General features: G+C 42.1%; 1 protein-coding gene across 1 annotated transcript; it reads right to left on the bottom strand.

Annotated features, from left to right (window-relative positions):
* Window positions 1-9,933: 9,933 nt before the first annotated feature.
* LOC125507001 lies at window positions 9,934-17,567 on the bottom strand. Its single transcript, XM_048671706.1, has 6 exons — window positions 17,559-17,567; window positions 17,189-17,474; window positions 12,823-13,088; window positions 11,143-11,549; window positions 10,851-10,961; window positions 9,934-10,358 (listed from the first exon to the last, which is right to left on the bottom strand). The coding sequence occupies exons 1-6, from the start codon at window positions 17,565-17,567 to the stop codon at window positions 10,016-10,018; spliced, it is 1,422 nt and encodes a 473-aa protein (XP_048527663.1). The 3' UTR covers window positions 9,934-10,015.
* Window positions 17,568-17,954: the final 387 nt, after the last annotated feature.

Here is a 17,954-nt window from a genome sequence, read left to right as displayed (position 1 = left end):
TCCAAGCAGGGGCTAAATAATTGTGCCCATATTCTAGTATGCAAGTGTGGAAATTCATCTTTTTGCTAGGTTCTTTTTCACCTGGTGTGCAGTGGGTGGGACAGCTAGCCCTGCGAGCACAATCATAAAATACGAATGCGTAACGACCTAATAATTCAAAGTTATATATATTTTTGCATCAAAGGAGCTACGGTCACCATTTATGAAATCGCAGTTATGAAGCTTGTGGTCAAGTTTAATAATGAAACAGAGAGCAGGCAAAGAAGCATGTAATACACCTGATAAAGTCTAGCAAATGTTAGGTAATTATTATTGAAAAAACATAGATAATTGTGAACGAAAATTAAGAAGACACCATTTCAGCGAAAAAAATTCTGGCAATAAAAGGTTTATTGACCACAAAAGTACTCTCTCCGTTCCAAAATTTTTGTCTTAGATTTGTTTAGATATGGATAGTACGATGCACACTACCAAAACCAGCGGAACTCGGTTATCTACAGTTTGTCAAACAAATTTTCATAAATCATATTGGAGAAAACATCACAATTAGTGGCAGAAACTTTTACCTTATGGTTTTTCCCTCATCACCATGGCGTGTTCCCGCCACAAATTAGCCACCCTCTCCGTTTAAAAAAAAACTAATTAACCACCCTAGCTAAGCTATCATTTCTTTCCAAGTGGGGCCTACTGGCCGCCACAACCTTGTCGTATATGGCCGTGGATAATGATATTTGATCCAGACGACTTAATTAATTTGTAGCAGATGTATGATGTATAGATTCGTGTGCCTGGTCGACGCTGCCTGCGGCACATGCAGTGACAGAATGCACGACAACCAATTGTAGCAGACCTGAGCCTGAGCGTACATAATCCAACCGGCCGGGAATAGTCAACTATATATTTTTCTGGCCCTACCTTTCTGAAGGAACTTGCATGTGGTGATGGAAAAGGGAGTGGCATGGAGCTTGATCCGGGGGAGTATTACAATCAATAAGACAACAAGAAAATATGCTATTTGTGTATGTCCTAAATTATGCGCCTAACACACAGTATGATTAGGCCTAAACTAACCATATTTAGCACTAACAGTTGAGGCTGCCGATAAGATCAGCAACACCCAGGGACCAGGGTACCCGTGACATCCTATATACCTAATACCTAGAGCTGGTAATAGTGGGAACTAACTTGGGACGTTTTCAAGCCGACCCTCAAACAGCCTATATCTGTTCGGAGGCAACTCTTCAGACCCCGCAAGCCATTCATCTCAAAGGGCCATAGGCCTTTCTTTTATTAGAAGGAAGGGGAATACAAAAGGCAAGACAGTCTAGACGCTCTAGAGCTGTCTGCTGCCCATAAGCCATTCAATGGTGACCCAATTGATTCACAGAGCAGTTTAAACCGTCATTTCTGGCAAACACGAAACAAAACAGTGGGCTTTGAGGAAGTCCAGACACTAGCCACGTCAAATTTTGACACCCTAGACCCATCCAAAACTAAGGCGGAGCCACGCTTTGTAGCTGGCCACACTGTTTTCGCGGTAAAATCCCTCACTCTTCTCTTTCATCTTGCCGCTCTCCATCCAATTCCTATCCTTTTTCTCCGCCGCCGATGCATGGACCCATATGAGAACGTGCCTGAGAAGAATGTGTAGTATCATGCAAAGCCTTCATCTGTTTGGATGAAGACTCATTTTTCCATGAAATGCATTAATCATAATAACATATTATGTTACCAGAAACATCTCTCTCCTCATTAATGAGATGAACATAAGCAAACTTATTTTAAGGTGCATTATGTTACTACTCCCTCCATCCCGATGTATAGGACATGCACGTAGTTCTAGGTAATCTATTTAACTAGGTAAATATGCACTACTAGGGAAAAGTCTAGCAGTAGCGCAGGTATTTAGTGTATCTGTAGCGTGGGTACCCACGCTACTGATAAGGCGCTACAGCTAACATTTAGCAGTAGCGCGTTTTGATATGCGCTACTGCTATACCTACTTAGCAGTAGCGTTTTTTATACCAGCTATACTGCTAAGTGCTTTAGTAGTAGCGTTTTCCTGTCCAACGCTAAAGAGTGCTACTACTATATTTTCTCCTATCTTTTTTTGCTACGTATTTGCGATGTTTCTGTACAAGTTTCATACAGTATTCTATTCATATCATAAACATGCAATATGCTCATCATATCATACACATAATAGTCTCATCATATCATCTAACACAAATCATGTCGTCACATCATAATCACGCGATATAGCTATACAAGTTACATGGCATGTCTCATCATACATAATGTAGTACTTCTTGAGGCGTTGGTTCGTATCCCTGCTCCAATTGACGATAGCCGGAAGCAACACACCATACGAAGCTGTCATTTCCTCTTTTGCGGCAGCTACCACTGCTTTGACTGTCTCAGTTGATTTCTTATCAACCGCAATCGCAACCTTCTTATCGATGTTTTCTTCAGTTAACCTTCGTCTTTCCTTTCTCTCCTCCTGATCTCACGGTAGTACTTCTTCCACGTGGTGTCGTCTCCGACGTCGTGCACGTGCCCATACGAAGGCCGAGTGTCCAGCGGGAGTTCTTTCAATATGTTCAAGGCCCGGTTGAATGGGGTGTCCCACTTGGGCCTCGCCAACGCCTTTCGGCCGCGATCCTATGCTGCTCTCTCCGTAAAAGGAACAAGGATCGTTTATAAATATGACTAAACGTGCAGTCGAATTGATCAGAAACTAAAATTAGGGGGTAAATTTAAAATTACCAGCAGTCTCATGAACTCCTCGTGACCGCGTTCGTCTCGAAAACCTTCTTGACTGGGTCCCAATGGTACCGGGCTCTGAGAACGTCACGCTCCTGTGGGGCAGTGAACTCCGCCAAGGGGTTTGGGATGCCCAGACTTTCGCGTTCCGCGTCCTCCTTGGCCCATATGGACCTCTTCCCCGCGTAACCACGGCTTCCGAGGTGGTGGCACCCCATGTTCCTCTCTTGAACCCCTTCATATACTCCGACTTTTTTTGGCAGCTTCAGCAACGCAAGCCACCTTGAATATTTCAAACTGCTCTTTCGTAATTATCGGATTATCCTTTACAATCTCGGAGTAGGGTTCTTTTTTTGTCAATGATCCTTGCTTTCACCCTTACTTTCCAGACGGAGAACGCACCGCTAAACTTGCCACTCCCGGGTCTGTTTATCTTCTTCATTGTCGAGTCTTTATCTGGATTTTTATATTTGCTTTCATCCCGGCCCGGGAATAAGAACACCTGGTGCAGCTTCGTTAGGAGGGACTTCTTCATATCTGGTATCTTCCTTAGTTTCACATAGTTGATGGTGGCGGTTGCCCGTAGGATACAGCCTATTTGATTGTCGTAGCACGAGCGTGCTTCCGCAGGCTCTTTTGACTTAAAATTGCCGTCGTCCACCTCCGTGACCACCACTCTAGTAGTGATGAGCTGGTTTGGGCGTCGTTGCCTCTTTGGTTTCGGTTCTATACCGGCTTCACGAGTCTCGGTGTCGGTCTCGGCGCCGGTGTCAGTCTCAGCGCCGGTCTCGATGTCAGTCTCAGTCTCGGATGTGACAGGTGGTCCCTGCAACAACCGTTGCTCATCGAGAAGGTTCAAATAGGCGTCTGTCGCCGCGTAGACATTGCAATCACCAGAACCCTGTCCTTCATCGTTGCTAGCCATGTTTCCTATGATTAAATCTAGTCAATTAATTCTAGACCTAATAAAATGAATAATGACACAAAAAGGCAAATGTTTCGTAGGAATGTTGATTCATTCCTGTTGTGGTAAATCCCGAGCACTCGATATGTCCTAGTTTGTAGCACAAGTCATGGCGAAATTCATGGAAAATTTTGGCAGGACCTTTGCTACAAACTGGACAAATAGAGCCTGAAATTTGCCAGAATGGAAATGAATCAACATTCCGGTAAAACATAGGCCACTCGGAATCATTACAACAAAGGGCCACTTGGGCACAATCGAACCACTTCAATGTTGCATATAATAGGACCAATTAAGAACATGTACATGAGCAACTACAACAGTAGATAAACATGAGCATACACTATTGAGGAATTTGCATATAACGTGGCCACTTCAAATTTGCATCTCCTAGTGTTTGACACTTCAAGAAAATCTACACAAATCTCATGCTCTCTCAAACTCAATTCAAAAACCAAATATAGATGGATGAACCCTAGAAACCTAGAACCTTTACATATTTTTGTCCTAATAAAAATTATCTCCTAGTAAATATTATGAACCCTGGAACTCAATTTCTGTCCTAATAAAAATTATGAACCCTAGAGCTCAAATTATGTCCTAAATTTTTGTCCTAATAAAAATTCACTAAAAAATAAGAATCTACTAGACTTGCGGCACTAATAGAAATTTATATTTTTATATTATTTTTTCTCTAAACTAAATCCTACTATACCCTAGTTAACATCTAGTTAAACCTTACTTTCCTAACATTTGTAATTAAGCCCTACAACCCTAACCCTACCGCCCTAGTTAAGCATATACAATTTTTTTCTAAAAATTATATTTAGTTAACTACTGAACTAAATTTTACTCTAAACTAAACCCTATTGCCCTAATTAACATCTAGTTAAACAAACTCAATTCAAAAACTAAACCCTACTGAACTAAATCTACATTATCTACTACTTAACATCTATTATTACCCTAACTAAAAAACTTCTACTATTAACCCTACTACCCTAGTTAACTAGTACCACCACCACTACTAATTAACATCTATTACTACTAAGAAACATTATCTATGAACCTTACTACTAATTAACATCTACTACTACTACTACTAAAAAACATGGTAGGAAGAACAGGCAGAGGGAGAGGAGGGGTGGGGGCTTACAGAGAGTGGAGATACGGTGGCGGGGAGGTGCTCGGCGACGGAGGCAGGGGCGGCAAGGGCGCGCGGCTCCGCTGGCGGCGACGGAGGCAGTGGCGACGAGGGAGGCAGGGAGGCGAGGAGCGGACGAGGGAAGTAGTGGCAGCGATGGAGGTAGGGGCGTCGAGGGCGCACGGCTCCGGTGGAGTAGGGCCGGCGAGGGAACGACGGCGGCAAGGGAGCAGGGGCGGCGAGGAAGAGGCGGTGATGGAGGAGATCGATGGGGATTGGGGGAAAGGAGTTAGCAAAATTTTGAGCCCGCGCGAAGTTAAGTCAAAATAGCAGTAGCGCTGGTGGGCAAAAGCGCTATAGCTAAGTTAGCTATAGCGCTTTCCACGAAAATGCGTTACTGCTATAGGAAGTAGTTATTTATTTTCCTTTTTATTTTCTTTTTATCTAAGAAATGTAGCTATAGCGCGGGCCTATAAAACGCGCTACTCCTACAGTAACTACAATGCTTTGTGGCAACAAGCGCTACTGCTATGCCTTTCTCTTTTATTTTTATTTTTCTTTTGTTTATATTTATATTTTATTTTATTTCATTTCTCCTTTTTCTACTTCTTTCATTTTCATTTATTTTTCTATATTTTTTCCATTTTATTTTCCTTTTTTAGCAGTAGCGCTCTATGCAGGAAACGCGCTACTACAAGGAACTTAGTGATAGCGTGCTTTTTGCAGCCTCGCTATTACTATTCCTATCCTACCGGCAACAATGTAAGAATTACAGTAGTAACGCTTTTACGTGCAGACGCGCTACTGCTACAACCATAGCTGTAGCGCGCTTTATTGACACGCGCTACTACTAAGTAGCAGTAGCGCTCTGTTCTAACCAGCGCTACTGCTATACCTCTGTGTATAAGGTTTTCCCTAGTAATGATGTATCATATGTAACAAAAAGAAATATAAACTACATTTGCATATGTACCCAATGATATGATTTTGATGACATATAACACATTTTCAGTTAGTCAACTGGACGACCTACAACTACGCGCATGTCCTATGCACGGGAGGAAGTAGCTAACTAAATTACTCCCACTATGGCCAGCTTAAGATAGTCATCCCCACCAATTTATTTATCTCAACATGCAAGTATACCAACTCACCATAAAACTATGAATAGGATAAGGCTCACCTCACCATGCAATCATGAATAAGAAAATACTCACCACAAAATTAAAGCATGTATGAAAAATGTTCCCATTCAGTTATACTACTTATGTAAAATAAATATTGTTCCAAGTATATATAATCAATTATAATAAGTCGTATGTGTTTTAAATTTTTATTCTCATGTCATCAATCTAAATTTTTATGAACCAATTCAGGCAGTAACACATGGGGTATCATATAGTTTTAGAAAATCTCATCCACATCCATCATTAGGGATGGCAATGAGGACAATCCCCTATGAGGATACCTACAACACCCTCATCCCATCTATTCCCCATCATCCCCATCCCCTATTACATGACTGGGAATGAAATTTCCCCATACCCATGCCCCACTAGGAACTGGCCCAATTAGGGTCCCCATCCCCATAAACAAATACTCATATACATTGTATGACACCCTATAATCAACATATATACATGATGTTGTCCTTGTCCTTCTAATGCCGATCTAGGTTGTACTGACTTCTTGGCCATGGTGACAGCTGAGGTGAGGATGTGAGATAGGTTTAAGGTTTCGTTAAGGGCCTTTTTGTTTTGGCAAGTTTGTTTGTGAATATTTTAAGGTTGACAGCAGTGTCATAGTTAAAAACCGGGTCGCCGATGGCTATTGGGTATCGGGAATAGGATATCGTCCCCATCCCTGTTCTACCCTAATGGAATAAATTAGTTTGGTAAATATTCCCATGGGGATGTGTTTCGCTCATCCCCGCCCCCTAATATATGAAGTCCCCATGGGTTTGGCGTGTATGGGGCCCCGTTGCCATCCCTACCCTCATCAAGCATATGGTGTGATGTCGTTGCCGAAGGTTTCCTGCATTTTTCAGAAGAAGAAAAAACACACAAACAAGGCAACTACGGAACCTTGTTTGGTATGTTTTGTTATTTATCTCAACATGCAAGCATTCCACCTCACTATACAACTATGAATAGGATAAGGAACGCTTCAACATGCAATCATGCAGGGGAAAAGACACACCACAACATTCAAGCATGCATGGAAACATGTTTCCCATTGATCAGTTATACGACTTATATTAAATAAATATTGTTACAACTATACATGATCAATCATAATAAGTCATATGTAATTTCATTTTTTTTGTTCTCATGTTATCAATCCAAACTTTTATCAACCGATTCCCAGAGCAATGTGTGGGGTATCCTCTAGTTTTAGAAACCCCCCAAATAAGCATATGATGAGATGTAGTTGCTGGAGATTTCTCGCCATTTTCAAAAGAAAACAAGTACACAAACAAGGAAACAGTGGAACCTTGTTGGCTATGTTTCTTTTCCTTCTGTTCGAATCTTCTTTTGTACATATTTTTCTTTCACAGTGGGTCCATCCACCAGTTGTATATTTTATTATTTTGATAAAAGCGTGGCTTGCTATGTTACAAATTAATAATCAACAATAAAGTACTAACGCTTCATTACTTGGATAGATCATCATCTTTAAGTCTCTCTCTCTCTCTGCAACTCACAATGCAAACTTTACTCTATATATAGTTCTTTTTCCTCTTTCTCATTTGTGCAAATATTTACCTACTTTGCAGTAAGATTATAGTATGACCTTGCCTTACTATTTTGGATAATAATAATAAATACTAACAGACAGAGTTCAAATCCAAACTCTGCATAACAAGATGCACACATGGCTAGACATCCAAAAACAAGAAAAAAATATGTGTGCCATGATTTCACAAAAGAGTAAGGCCACCTAGGATGCTGGAGTAAACCATGTGTAGACTAAACAGCCGTCTATGCGGGGTAAATACATCCATGGTTCTATGATCCAACTATGTACATATCATGTAAACAACTCCCTGTAAGCAGGCTGATGCAAAGTCGACTAGGTACAAGGTCTATGACTACGAAAATGTATATATAACATGCGAAGAAGAAGTCTTTTATTCATAAAAAAAGAATTTCATTTCTCTCACTCTCTGCAACAATTAGTATGCACACAACCTTTGAAAACATTATAAATTTTGTGCTGAGAATATAGCTTCACCTAATCTCAATCTACACATATCCTTTGAAACGTGGATACAAAAAAATTTATCTTGGTTGGTGGAGTAGTTTTGAAAAGTGCATCCCCAACCATTGTATATTTGAGTAATACAATACTATTGTACCCTCTATCTAGACCATTCAGTTTGCGTCAAGATTTGTGTTGTCCTTATATAGAAATCTATCTTTTTTGTTATTCCAAACAAGAGAACATTTGACCTTAAAGCTTTGAAGATCAAGTATACACAAGTGCCACTATTTGTATAAAATGTTTCCAATTGTTTTGATGATTTTTTTTGTCAAATTTCAAATTTCGGATGAGTTGTATCATCTTTAAAAATTTATGTTGTGCCAAAAAATCTGAACACATTTATGCACATCGTAGTACTTGTGTGATATTTATCTGCAAAGTTTCGAGTGCAAATGTTTCTTTTGTTGGGAGAAACAAATAAGAGAAGTTTGCTTGCATGAACTTTGATGTAAAAATGGGCGGTCGAGACAGAAGGTACAGTGGTATGGTATAGTACAATCCCTTCTTTCCCATTTGAGTATTATTCATTCTTCTTCAGTTCGTCCAAACATTCCCTGTCTTTCCCATGGACTTGGAGAAGGAGAGAGCATCTTGCATTTTCAAGTGACTGAGCATGCTTGCATTTTAAAGTTAAAAACGTATTGTTCTAGATCTATTATCTGGACCCAATTTATTTAGGAATTTTTTTGAACCAATTTATTTAGGAAATATACCATAGACAAAAGGCATAACTCGATCTATTAGTACTTCTTTTATTGCGACAATTCCCATGGGAACTAGGAAAACCCCAATGTTCCAAATAGAGAGTTGAATCTGGTCAATATGTAGAAGACACGAATCGGCGAAGTCGACAAATGAATATCTAGAGACCATGGAAAAACTTCAAATAAAATAAATGCCAATTTAATTGGAAGCAGGTTTAGTTTAATAAAGGAGTTTATCAAACCATAGGTTCCCTTTTTATTGAACCTTTGATTATAGGCATGTTGAGTAAGATATTTGCTAGCATTGCAAATTCGCAATCAATATTCATCAAGAACTTGGCATAACTTAGATGGTTAGCTTTCCTGTGGTGAAACCAACGTCCTAGACATGGCAGGGATGCTCGCATTATTATTTTTTGAAACAAGGCAAAAGGCTTGCCATTTTCATTGAATAAGAAGAAGGTTTAAGAGTCTTGGCCAAAAGACCAGATTACAAGCATCACTCTCGCGGCATTATATTGCACAAATATTTCGCCCCGGCAAGGCACCACAGCGAAGCTTCCGCTTTGACGCGAGTCACAAGCACCCCGACCGGAATTGCCGTGCTGCGGAACACACGTGCATTTCGCTCTTTTCAAATTTCCCAAGAGATAAGAAGCATAAGGGAAAGAAGTGCCCTTCGAGATTGTGACCTCCCGGAAGCTATGTTGCGCCACCACTCCTTGACGGAAACCATGCCTCTCCAATCCGTAGGATGGACATCGTGTAAACCTAGCCATGTTTTGGTCATTCCCCAAACTCTAACCGTGTAACGACATTGGCCTAGCCATGTTTTGATCATTCCCCAAACTTTTGGGATGCTCGCATTATTAACTGTATTTATTTCAGGCTTTGTGGTAATATTTTTTTTACCCATATGACATGCCCGTCGACTATAAGGTGATTGTGACTACTTCGTCAATCTCAAGAGATGTCGGCTCGGTCTCTCGGAGATGCTCATGAATACAGCTTTCATGTGTGCATTCATAGGGTTGTGTATGCATGCGTGTTGTAAACGTATGTGTCGGTACTGTGTTTCTAAAGAATCATTCATCAAGAACCATTGAAATAATTTACCATCAAATTTGAGCACTCACCCAAACATGCTTAAGTTAAACAAATATGTCTACTAACTGGCTAGCATACGATCTCCCAATTCAGCTGAGAATTGTTGAACACCTCTAGCAGAGCCGGCACATCTAATTCCATGTCGAACTCTGAAATTTCTGCCGTTACTCGCTCTGTTTCACCCCTCCGAAGATCTATATCTACAAGATTGGGCAGATGATCGATAATGTTGTTACTGATGTTGTCGCCGGCCTTGCATGTGTGATCACCGTAGTACACGACAGTGTACTTTGCACCCTGATCCTCACCAGCGTCTGCGGAATAAATAGAACCGCCGCCATCTCGATCTTGTTGCTGAACTGTCTTAGTTGCTGAGCAGTTCCGTTCTGTGTAGGTGCATCTGTAGTAGCTCCTGTTTAATCACAAGTTTAATCTTAGCGCATGATTGGTTGTCCATAACCAGCTATACTCTTCTGCTAACGAAAGATGTACTCCCTCCGTCCACGAATAAGTGTACATCTAGGTTTTCTCCTAAGTTAAAGTTTTAAAACTTTAACCTAGCGCATGATTGGTTGTCCATAACCAGCTATACTCTTCTGCTAACGAAAGATGTACTCTCTCCGTCCACGAATAAGTGTACATCTAGGTTTTCTCCTAAGTCAAAATTTTAAAACTTTGACCAATTTTATAGAAAAAAGTAGCAGCATTTAAGGCACCAAATTAGTATCGCTAGATTGGTTTTGAAATGTACTTTCATAATGTATCAATTAGATGTCATACATGCTATTATTCTTTTCTATAAAGTTGGTCAAAATTTTAAAATTTTGACTTAAAACAAAAGCTAGATGTACACTTATTCGTGGACGAAGAGAGTATGTGTGTTTTGTTTAGTGTAATTAGTTACCTAGCATGTTGCCTTCCGTTGATGTTCTTCTGCCCATATTTTCTCCACTGGTGACCATCATAATGCGGAACATTGGTCACGAGTGATCTTGATCGCTTGCCGTCGTTCCTCCTACAAGATATGAGGTATTTGTTTAGAAGTGATCTTGATCATGCGAATTGAAGATATATAACATGTCCCAATTGAATTTAGAATCGATTAGCCTGATCGACGACCTACTATTGTGTGCATGCACGAGCCATGAGATTAACTGGAAACGATGAATATCCATGCATATCACATATACACGCACCTTCTCTTTCGACCAACGATGCAGCTAGGCTTCGCCTGTTCGTCCATCTTGTCATCGATAGCAGCAGCAGCAGCAGTACTAGGGCTTTTCTTCCTCACTAAGGACTTGTCGTCGATGAGCTCGATGGTCGCTCCACTTCCAGCAGTGAAGAGCTTAGATACGACGCTGGTGCTGCAGCCGATCACGTCGTCGAAGAGCTGGGCGGCGAGCTCGGCCGACCCGCTATCCACGTTGTGGAGTTGTGGAAGGATGAGCGCTCGGAGCTGCGTCACGAGCTCCTGCTCCCGACGCAGCAGCGCTTCGATCTCTGCCAGGCCATGGTCGCAGTTCTTGCTGTGATCCATATGTTTTGCCGTTGCGTTTTCTAGGGTAGTGCGGGTGTCAGGCTGCTTGCAAGCTCTTGATAGCTATATATGGGAGAGAAACACCAGCGGAATATATCGGTCGATTTGTACCTTCTGTGTATTTGATGTGTACCTTTGAGTTTAAACTGTAAAGAACAAGTGAGGAGTCCGTTTCACAGTGTGAGTGCATGGCATGTTGGCAACGCGTTAGTGAGACTGGGTGAGCACGAGGGGGTGGAGTGAGACTTTTGACCAGGGCGAGGGTTTGTGGCTAGCTACGTACGAATATTTTCTTCTGATGGAAAGAATAAAGAAAGAGCTGGAAAATTGGACCAGAGACCCATCATGTTGACATAGAGCTAGAAGGGGTGTGTCTATGGTTAGCGCACAAAATTGCCAGATACATGCATCTTTGTTGTCCTACCTGGCTACCTCTATGCATGGATTGTTAATTTGTGACTGAAGCTAACACCGCATGGGGAAATTCAACCTGGCACGTTGTAGTAGATACTGAGCTTAATGGTAGTCAACATGCTAGTCAATTAAGGAGCATGCATGGACGGAATTGCAGAATTTGGCAGCTTCGACGTACTCGTCTGCGGCACCGAGATCAGTATTTTTCATGGACTATTATGTGTCTATAATGACTTCGTCAATCTTAAGATGTTATGTCGGTTCAATAACTAGAGGTGCTCATATAGATAAGATGTGCATGCGTGCATTTATAAATGAGTGTATGTGCGTGTATGATGAGCATCTATGATTGTACTGTGTTAGAAAAGACACGTGACACTTTTATGGTATTGAGGACGGACTCTCAAGTAGATTGTTAGAATAAAACGCTAATGCAAGATCAAAGACAACACAGAGACACGATATTTGTTAACGAGGTTCATCGATATGGCTACATCCACAGGGCATGGCTAGGGGCGCTCCTTCCCAAGATACCGCAACACCGGCCGCTCGGGCGTCGGCACAAAAGCCGTCGGCTCCCCCGCGTACCTGTTGCTATCAAATCGTCATGGGTTACAACGTGTGGTGTTCTTCCGTACATAAGAGGCCTAGGATACAACGTATCCGACTCCTACACGACTCGTACCTAACCGCACCAATTACAACTCCAAGTCCACGTAACCCTTTACGTACATAATATTCGACACAAATATAACAAACTCCACATTGACGAATATTCTCCACCACCTAGAAGTCATCCATACTCGAACCTCAATGTACTCCGGACTTGGGTTGTCTTCTTTGTAGCTCACTGAGAGCTACCCGACGGGTTAGACCCGCCGCCACCGTGGGACTCCATTGCTACTCCTGCAGCTTCACTCACCATGGCTCCACCTGCAATAGAGTTCCCTTGCAACTTGTAAAGATGTGAAGCCGTTCTTTCTCCTATCATCGCAGTCACCCCATCCTTCATAATTTTCATGGTTTCCTTATCCCGATCACAGCAGAATTCCATACCACTATCATGAAGAACACCAAGCGAAATTAGATTTCTCCTTGGCCCTGGCACATGCCTGACTCCCCCAAGCATCCGCTCAACTCCGTCAAACATGTTGATTTGAATGTCACCTACTCCAGCAACACGATGACCTGTGTCATCGCCCATATAGGCTAAACCAAACTCACCAGACTTGTACGAAGAGAACCAAGAAATGTACTGGAGCCAAGAACCACCGGAGGGGGGACCCTGGGTGAGCACAACCCACCAGGGCGCCCCCCCCTCCTAGCGCGCCCAGGTGGGTTGTGCCCACCTGGTGGCCCCACAGACCCTGATTCCAACCCTATAAAATCCTATTTTTTGAGAAAAAATCGGAAAGAAAGAATTATCGTGTTTCATGAGACGGAGCCGCCGCCTCCTGTTCTTCATCGGGAGGCCAGATCTGGAGTCCGTTTGGGGCTCCGGAGAGGGGGATCTTTGATCTTCGTCATCACCAACCCTTCTCCCTCGCCAATTCCATGATGCTCCCCACTGGGAGTGAGTAATTCCTTCGTAGGCTCGCTGGTCGGTGAGGAGTTGGGTGAGATTCATCATGTAATCGAGTTAGTTTTGTTAGGGATTGATCCCTAGTATCCATTATGTTCTGAGATTGATATTGTTATGACTTTGCCATGCTTAATGCTTGTCACTTTGGGCCCGGGTGCCATGATTTCAGATATGAACCATTTGTGTTATCACCATATCTATGTTCTAGATCTGATCTCGCAAGTTATGGTCACCTATTACGTGTTATTATCCGTAAACCCCGGAGTGATAGAAGTCGGGATACTTTTAGGTGATGACCATAGTTTGAGGAGTTCATGTATTCACTATGTGTTAATACTTTGTTCCGGTTCGCTATTAAAAGGAGGCCTTAATATCTCGTAGTTTCCAATTGAACCCCGCTGCCACAGGAGGGTAGGACAAAAGATGTCATGCAAGTTCTTTCCATAGGCACGTATGACTATTTACGAAATACATGCCTACATTATATTTATGAACTGGAGCTAGTGTCGTATCGCCCTAGGTTATGACTGTTATATGATGAATATCATCCAACGAATCCACCGATCCAATGCCTATGAATTTCTCTTACAATGTTCTTGCTAAGTTACTACTATTGTTGTTTCTGTTACACTTGCTACAAAATCATTGATATCACTGTTACTATTGCTATTGCCATTGCTACTACTATCAAAATTATCATATTACTTTGTTACTGATCACTTTGCTTCAGATAATTAATCTCCATGTGTGGTTAAATTGACAACTCAGCTGCTAATACGTGCAAATATTCTTTGGCTCCCCTTGTGTCGAATCAATAAATTTGGGTTGAATACTCTACCCTCGAAAACTGTTGCGATCCCCTATACTTGTGGGTTATTAGCTCTCTGTTGCCCTTGCCATCAGGTCATCAGGCGACAGTGTGGTCGGGTGGACCACGTCCTCGCTCGTGTCCAGGTGCAACTCAGCGGCCACATCATCGCATCGCTAACGTCTTCGCTTGCATCTTGCTGGTCGGTTTGCTCCCTCTACACCTCATGTGCCTCAGAACAGATGACGTCCAGGCTCGGCGTGACGTAGGTCATAGGCAAAACCGCCATGCCCACATCACCGCCCGGCGCATTGCCCGGCGGGCCACCCGCCTCATGCCGGCGAAACGCCGCGGCTCCGGGTTGCAGACAGAGGCTTCCCGGCATTGTGCCGGCCTGCGCATGCTCTGCCAGAGCTTTTTGCGCACACCACCACGCTTGGCGCAATGATGGCTGGAGCCACCATCATCGCCCACGTCGTCACTTCGTCGGCCAGCGCCGTTGTGTCACGACGCCTCCAAACCAACACAGCGCGCCCCATCGGTGCCATCTCTAGTTCCAACACTACTAGGAAAAGGCCTACTAATGGCGCACCGGTTTTGCCTACTAATGGCGCATCACCGGTGCGCCATTAGTAGCACGCCACTAGTAATTTTTACTAATGGCGCACCACTGGTGCGCCATTAGTATCTGGTATACTAATGGCGCACTATCCAGTAAACAGGTAGTGCGCCATTAGTTTTGCTCACGGTGCGCCACTAGTGTCTGCTATACTAATGGCGCACCACATGGTAGTGCGCCATTAGTAACAATTTTTTTAATTTTTTTTCTTAATATCAGGTCACTATTTCACCTATGAGATATCCAACACATATATATACAACAAGCATCCATATAACAATCATAGCCAACACACAAGTTCCATCATATATACATACATAGCCAACACATAGTTCCATCGTTACATATTACAAAAGTTTCACATTGTTCATCCAACACCGTTATCCATCAATTCACAAAAGTTTCACATTGATACAAAATAAAGACACAAATGGAAAAGAAGCACTCCATCCATGCAAGCTTCCCTGAATTAAATCAAATCTGCAAAATGATAAACAAGAAGTTAGAAGAAGAAAAAGAAGAAGACTAGAAGAATACTAGAAGAAGAAGAACACTAGAAGAAGAATAAGAAGAATTTTGGAAAAGAAGAAGAATAAGAAGAAGACTATAAGCTTATTATGTAAACTTGATCATTTTGTGCTAACATAAGTTATTTTGGAGCTAACCTATAGGAAACTAAGCATATAAGCTCTAAGTTAGTATATTAGAGCCAACTTAGGTAAAATGAAGCTAACCTATGTCATTTTGGAAAAGAAGAAGAATAAGAAAAAGACTATAAGCTTATTATGTAAACTTGATCATTTTGTGCTAACATAAGTTATTTTGGAGCTAACCTATAGGAAACTAAGCATATAAGCTCTAAGTTAGTATATTAGAGCCAACTTAGGTAAAATGAAGCTAACCTATGTCATTTTGGAAAAGAAGAAGAATAAGAAAAAGACTATAAGCTTATTATGTAAACTTGATCATTTTGTGCTAACATAAGTTATTTTGGAGCTAACCTATAGGAAACTAAGCATATAAGCTCTAAGTTAGTATATTAGAGCCAACTTAGGTAAAATGAAGCTAACCTATGTCATTTTGGAAAAGAAGAAGAATAAGAAAAAGACTATAAGCTTATTATGTAAACTTGATCATTTTGTGCTAACATAAGTTATTTTGGAGCTAACCTATAGGAAACTAAGCATATAAGCTCTAAGTTAGTATATTAGAGCCAACTTAGGTAAAATGAAGCTAACCTATGTCATTTTGGAAAAGAAGAAGAATAAGAAAAAGACTATAAGCTTATTATGTAAACTTGATCATTTTGTGCTAACATAAGTTATTTTGGAGCTAACCTATAGGAAACTAAGCATATAAGCTCTAAGTTAGTATATTAGAGCCAACTTAGGTAAAATGAAGCTAACCTATGTCATTTTGGAAAAGAAGAAGAATAAGAAAAAGACTATAAGCTTATTATGTAAACTTGATCATTTTGTGCTAACATAAGTTATTTTGGAGCTAACATATAGGAAACTAAGCATATAAGCTCTAAGTTAGCATATTAGAGCCAACTTAGGTAAAATGAAGCTAACCTATAGGAAACTAAGCATATTAGAGATAACATAGGTAACTAAGTATATATATATATATATATCATTTTGGAGATTTGACATACCTGACAAAGTTCAGTTCTCATGCATTGTTCTTCTCCTTCCTCAGCCTGATGCACCAAGAGCGGCGAGGCGGTGGAGGCAGTGGGATGTAGTCTTCTACCTCAATTGGCGTGGTCATGTCGCCCAGCTGTGGGATCGCCGGTGCCACCACCGGTGCGTGGTCATTGTCAGGCACCACCACCATCGCGAGGCCACCTTCAGGCACGACCATCGCTAGGTCATCCTCAGCCACCTCCATATCTTGCCCATGGTCAGCCACCACCATCTCTTGCCCATGGTCAGCCACCACCATCTCTTGCCCTTGGTCAGCCACCACCAGCGCTAGGTCATCCTCAGCCTGATGCCCATCGTCATCCTGCAGCTCCTCATCCCCACTCTGCTCCTCTTCTCCCGCACTCCAGTTCGGATCATCCTTCTTGTTGTCTATGCTGCTGCCAGAATTGCTGATGCTTTCGCTACAGCCAGAATCGCTGCTGCTTTCGCTACAGCCATAGTCGCTGCTGCTTTGGCTGTAGCCATTGTCGCTGCTGCTGCTCCCATTACCTGTCCAAATGCAACAATGACCGTTAACAATCGATGTGAGACAAAGCCAAATGTAGAGGAATAAGAAGAGGCAGAACGTACCGGCATCATAATCTTCAGCGTAGCGCATGCGACACATAGTCACGTTGAACACCTTCACGATGAGCATGGTGGCGTCGTCGTCGTACCTGAAGAGAAGGAAGTACCCCAGCCGCAGGTCGTAGGCACGGTAGAACTTCTCCCACCCACGAGACAAGTACATGTGGCCCTCCTTGATCACCAACTCCACATCCCACAGCCTGCGAAACCCGCTGTCGGCCTGTCGCAGCTTCACATTATTTGGCGGATCTTCACCCATCAGCATGTTCATAAAACTGTCAGGCAGCCTCTGCAGTTTGGGACAATGAGTGTTGTAGCAAACAACAGATATCATAATGAGATGGGTGAAGGGGAGATCTCTCGTTTTATATACCTGCGTCATGGATGATACTAAAGTCCCAAGTATGATAGTGAAGAACTCGGAAGCATCCAACTCGTACTGCGGTGTCGCAGAGCGGCGGTGGCTGCTTCCCACCATCTCTGATAAGCAGCAGAAGAGACCAATTAGTACCCTTACAACAGATCATAAAACATGCATGATAACAGGCATCACAAGTAATTCAGAGGCATCACAAGTAATTCAGAAATTGTGAAACAAGCCTTTCAATGTACGAACTTGAAAGAACTACTGAGGCTTCTGCGACAGTTCAGAAAAGTAATGATCAATTCTCTCTATTTCTGTTTCTAGTTCACATAGTTTGATAACTTGGATGCACAAAGGCTATTGGTGTAGTATCATAAGGTTCCATATCATGTAGAAGAAAAAAAG

The sequence above is a fragment of the Triticum urartu genome, chromosome 5 (genome assembly GCF_003073215.2).
Source record: "Triticum urartu cultivar G1812 chromosome 5, Tu2.1, whole genome shotgun sequence".
Taxonomy (NCBI): Eukaryota; Viridiplantae; Streptophyta; class Magnoliopsida; order Poales; family Poaceae; genus Triticum; species Triticum urartu.
The sequence above is the reverse complement of the archived record's forward strand: the minus strand, read 5'-3'. Positions and strand labels throughout refer to the sequence as shown.